The following is a 5,229-nucleotide window of genomic DNA, read 5'->3' as shown; positions in this document are numbered from 1 at the left end:
AGTATCCAGGGCTTCAACTCTGTTTCTTTTTTACAATTTTCTTTTGTCCCACATCTGTTTATATCTCTTCACCCTCTGTTTTTCCTTTTTACAGTCTCTTCCCCTCTCTTGTTTAACTGTCATCCTTATTCCTGGAAAACTTACCTTTCTAAACATTCTATTCTAATCTCAGGCCCCACAACTGAGAGCATCAGGATGGCCAAAATTTTTGCATACTGAAGGCATATAGAGAGAAAGGGAGTCCTTTTGTGCATAAAGCATTCATGCCAAAGGGAAGCTCTAAGCTTCTAAACTCTGAAGGTACAAAGGTATCCGAGGTACTTACTCTGAGACAAAGTCTCTTACCCCTTCCAGCAGCAAAGAGGTAGATGCAGAAGTGCTTTTAATGTAGACTGAAAGGGGAAATGTTGTGGGTAAATCCTCATCAACTCCTTTTGTTGGCAGCCCTTTATGCAAGCAAAGCACTGGAGTGTTCTCATGGCTGCTGCCACCAGAAGAACAAGTAATGAACAAAGTTTACATTAGTTGGATACACTGGCTAGGCTATACCTGGTTTGTCAAATGAAAGCTCAAAACCCATGCTAATGAATTAATGTAGCATGCATTCCTTAGGTGGAAAAAAATAAGAATTTTGATGCAGCTAAGTGAAACAGTAATGATTTAAAAAATATCCCCAAAATCCCTAAGCTAGGCAGGTTCATCTTTAAAAAGGAGAAATGTAAGTTAAACATGGCAAAAGTACATTGTATCAAAAAGACATTTTTATGCTTCTCTCTATTCAGCTCTTTGCCCTGTAGTGTAAGGGCCATTTGTGCGTGAAAAGTCTTGTTGATCATCTTCATCCAAATCCAAAATGTCTGGGATATCATCTGACTCTGAAGACAGGTCTGTAATAGTGAAATCTGGAACCTGCATAGGAATGAAACTGCAATCAATTTAAGAGTAAAACTAAATAAATTTGTGCAGTACTCCTCACTGAAGTCAGGAGACAACAATGCTCAGCATCTCTAGAAATCAGACCCAAAATACCGAATAGTGAGTGAAATGTGCTCAGTCACACATGAAACACACAGCACTAAGACAGACCAAACACTATGCAAGATGTAGATCGGTTGCTTAGAAGGCAGGATTTTGTAGTGGAGATGGAACAGAGCTGAGCTTAGTGGAGTGTATTTAGTGAAACCAGTGACTGGAAAATTAAGAAAGGAAGTTTTTTAACTTTTTGCCCTTTTTCTTTCCTTGGGGGCAACAGGCTATACAAAGGAACCTGCCCTGAGGAGCTTGATTCACATTGCTCTGGACTGCTCTGCCTGCCTACCACATCAAACCTTTCCTGAGGAAAAAAGTATCTGGAACTGCAATCCCACTTTGGCCTCCGTTTTAACTACATATGTAGTATTCCATACTGTTAAACAGCACCAGATTTCAGGAATTGCCAGAGACATTAGTGGATACATGGATGTTACTTCTAAAAATGTTGCCTAAGACACTTAGGAGCTTAAGTCCCAACCCTTAAGTCCCCTTAGTAGGACTTGGATTACTTAGGCACTTCTGAAAAATGGGATATAATTAAGCAATTTACTTAAAATACTTCTATCCATAGTTTGATTCATGGTTAATGTTGGTGTTAATGTGACATACTTGGAGCAAGGCACAGTAGCAGCACACAGCGACTGCTGCATGCTGACAGGACTTTGCTGCTGCATGTACAAAGAAGCAGCAACTTGAACAGGCTTCTAGGCATTTGTGTAACTTAAGCTCAGTGCTGACTGGAAAAGCAGTTTTAATTCATTCCCTAACTGCAAAACACCTTGCTTATGACTTACTTTTATGAAAGGTGGTATGCAACACCAATCTATGCCTTGCCTGCTGCGAAGACATGTGAGCAGAATAGAGAACACATCAAAGGATAAAGGGATTACTGTTTCAGCTCTCAGGTTGTAGATAGCACTGAAGTACTGAACATGAATCACTCAGTTCATTAGAGAGCAGGTAGCCATAGGACACGAGGGACTTATTAATTAAAATATTAACTAAAACTGATGTTCAGACGAATTTAAACAGCATGTCACTTATCAGGGGCTAGTGTGAACACAATTAAATGCATAGACCACTAAGTGTGATCAAAATGAGATCAGTAATCTTTGTCTCCTAAAAAATCAAAAGGCACTAGGAATGGGGGAAACACATCATTCTGCCAGCCAGAATTATCTTGCATCTTTCTGGCAGTTTACCTAAAACTCCAGTTACCGCATTTAAAGAAATCAGTAAGTCTTCCCATTATCAGCACATGACCCTGTATTTCATACTGCAGGATGAATGGGGATACCTTAACAAGTAGTCCATATGCAAACTTGTTTAAAAATGTGCTCAAATGGATAGTTTAAACAAGTTGTATTCTGTATTTACAGTGAGCAAGGCACATGCCCATGTTCAGTAAGTGTGCCTGACCAGTGATAATTTTCACTATATCCAAGGTTTAAGACACTTCTATTACTTATATCCATGTTGTTCTTACAACAGGATAATCACTTAAATTTAAGTTTGTGCTTTCTTTATCTTCTTAATGCACAGATTATAAGCAGCTGACTCCTTTAATGTACTAGTAAGATGTTCATAGCCATGAAAGAATTTCAAAATGGACTGTGTGTGTCAGTGTCAGAGTAAAACAGGGTTGATGTCAGTATTTATCTCTGTTTTGAACATGCTAAATTGTATTAGAATAGCATATTCTGACATCTGCACCAGTCTAACTAAAACAAAGCAAAGCCCTTGGTGTTATGAGCTTGTTTAGGTAAAGGACCTTTATTTCCATACCGCTTTTCACAGCTGACAAGAAGCTGAAACAAAGCAGTTAGGTCAACTCTTGCAATAAAGAATAAGGCCAGATGTAACTCTTCTTTGTACCATTTCTCTATAAGATGCAGTTAGATAATTTACACTAGACAGTGCAAAACATACTTCAGTGTTTTGCTGTCTTCATATACAAATGTTAATGTCGATACTAACTTAACTTTAAATTAATCCATTTTTTCTTGCTTAATATATTTTCAGAACTGAGCCACTAGCAATTTGGGAGATAGTTCTTATTTTGTGCACTTTCAGAACTAGCATGTATTTTTAGTCATCAGACTGTATTATCAAAAAGAAATAAAATTTCCATCTTAATATGAAAATAAATATATTTAACAAAACACTGTGCACAATACAATCAGCAAGCTGTTGCATGTAAGACTTTCTGATCATGCAAATGACCAACAGATCATGCTTAAAAAATAAGTTTTTAATAAGTTTCCATTCTCTTTTTAATTAGATGGTTAGATAAGATTTTCAGTGGAGGGTTTTGGGGGGTTTTTTGGTGGTGTTTGGTTTGTTTAGTTTTTGTGGGTTTTTTTAAAATAAGGATAAATAATTCATCATCAGTAGTTTCCAACTTCTTTCACCTATTTTACTAGTGTCACTGTAAGTTGCGGTTCGGAAAAAAGTCATCTTAAGGAATGGGAAAGATTTCAAAAGCTTTCCACCTTTCTTCAGTTGGAGGTAAAGTAGCTATATCCCTGCAACTCCAGTCCTTATAGAAATCTTGTAATTTAGGTTTGACCAATGTGTATGCTGCTATAAATACGTTTGTAAAACTTTTATACCATATGGAGCTATTTGTGACTGCTTATACTTGAAACTTTTGTATCAAAGGTTATCAGCAATAATAGAATGATAGTTTTCTGTTAAAGGAGCCTGGAGAGGGGAAGTTTCAACGAGCATGAATTATTTTTGAGTCATCTCTTAAAGAGAAACTATAATTTTCTGAATTCTAAATAAACCCTAAATAACCTTACCAGTGATAATTACATTATTAGCATTCTAACCTTTCACAGAATCACAGAATGTTGGGGATTGGAAGGGACCTCGAAATATCATCTAGTCCAACCCCCCTGCTGGAGCAGGAACCTAAATGAGATCACACAGGAAGGCATCCAGGCAGGTTTTGAATGTCTCCAGAGATGGAGACTCCACACCATCCCAGTTTTTGTGTGACTAGCAGCCTTTGACACTCTTCCATTTCATCTAGTTTATCTGTCTTGCTGCAAATAGGATCAACTATTTCCTATAATTTTCAATATATCTGGTCTTATATTTTTTAAAATGTTCCAGAGAGACCTGACAGCTTTCTAGCCCAAGCTACATCCTCGAGTGTGTTTGGACTAAAAGCAAGCATCTGTGTAGTGTAGCTGAGCTGTCTGATACATGCAATTACAGAGAAACAGGTAAGACATCAGGAAAAGTTTATGAGCAGAGGTTTTCCTCCTTGTATAAGAGTTTTCAGCGGTTATTAGCATGCACTTCAGCTTCAATCCACTGTGGACAAAAAAACCCAAAGATTGCTTTGGAAGGTGTCCACATCACTTGCCTCCAGCAGGCATTTTAGTAGTCAGTCCCTTTAACTGTGGTAGAGAAAAGTACCAAGTTTTGTCTGTAAACTTGTAATTAGAATAGAATCTATGGATATACTATACTATATTACCAGCAAGAAGATAACCCATGCAAGCTGCAGTTGCAAATCAGTTTAAACATCCAGTGCTATCCTTATTAGAAGAGTATTAATAATTTCAGTCCAGAGACATTACATTTGTTCAATATAATATTGAACATACTGATTTGCTGCTACTCAGCCCTCTTTTCCTCCAAAGAAGGGTTCCTAATTCTAGGGGAGGGAGGGCTGCAGGTGATGAATAAAAGGATAGAAACTTATACACTTTGGGGGTGAGGCAGGATCCATGAAACATTGAGCCGGCAATGTGCGCTCGCAGCCCAGAAGGCCAATAACCGTATCCTGGGCTGCATCAAGAGAAGCGTGGCCAGCAGGTCGAGGGAGGTGATTCTGCCCCTCTACTCTGCTCTCGTAAGGCCCCACCTGGAGTCCTGTGTCCAGTTCTGGAGCCCCCAATATAAGAAAGACATGGAGCTGTTAGAACGAGTCCAGAAGAGGCCACCAGGATGATCCAAGGGCTGGAGCAGCTCTCCTGTGAGGACAGGCTGAGAGAGTTGGAGCTGTTCAGCCTGGAGAAGAGAAGGCTCCAGGGAGATCTTATAGTGGCCTTCCAGTACCTGAAGGGCCTACAAGAAGGCTGGGGAGGGACTTTTTACAAAGGCAGGTAGTAATAGAACAAGGGGAAATGGCTTTAAGCTAAAAGAGGGTAGGTTTAGATTAGATATTAGGAAGAAATTCTT

General features: G+C 38.8%; 1 protein-coding gene across 1 annotated transcript in view; it reads right to left on the bottom strand.

The window, feature by feature from the left end:
* Positions 1-350: 350 nt before the first annotated feature.
* The window catches only part of PLIN2 (perilipin 2), a 12,031-nt gene continuing 7,152 nt past the window's right edge, over positions 351-5,229 (bottom strand). The window contains exon 8 of the mRNA XM_010164563.2: positions 351-909. Coding sequence (XP_010162865.1) covers positions 775-909 — 135 coding nt within the window. The 3' untranslated portion in view covers positions 351-774. The remainder of the gene's footprint in view (positions 910-5,229) is intronic.

This window comes from Antrostomus carolinensis, unplaced genomic scaffold (genome assembly GCF_000700745.2).
Source record: "Antrostomus carolinensis isolate BGI_N321 unplaced genomic scaffold, ASM70074v2 scaffold20733, whole genome shotgun sequence".
Taxonomy (NCBI): Eukaryota; Metazoa; Chordata; class Aves; order Caprimulgiformes; family Caprimulgidae; genus Antrostomus; species Antrostomus carolinensis.
Note: the sequence above shows the minus strand (reverse complement) of the source record. Positions and strands in the feature narration are given on the sequence as shown.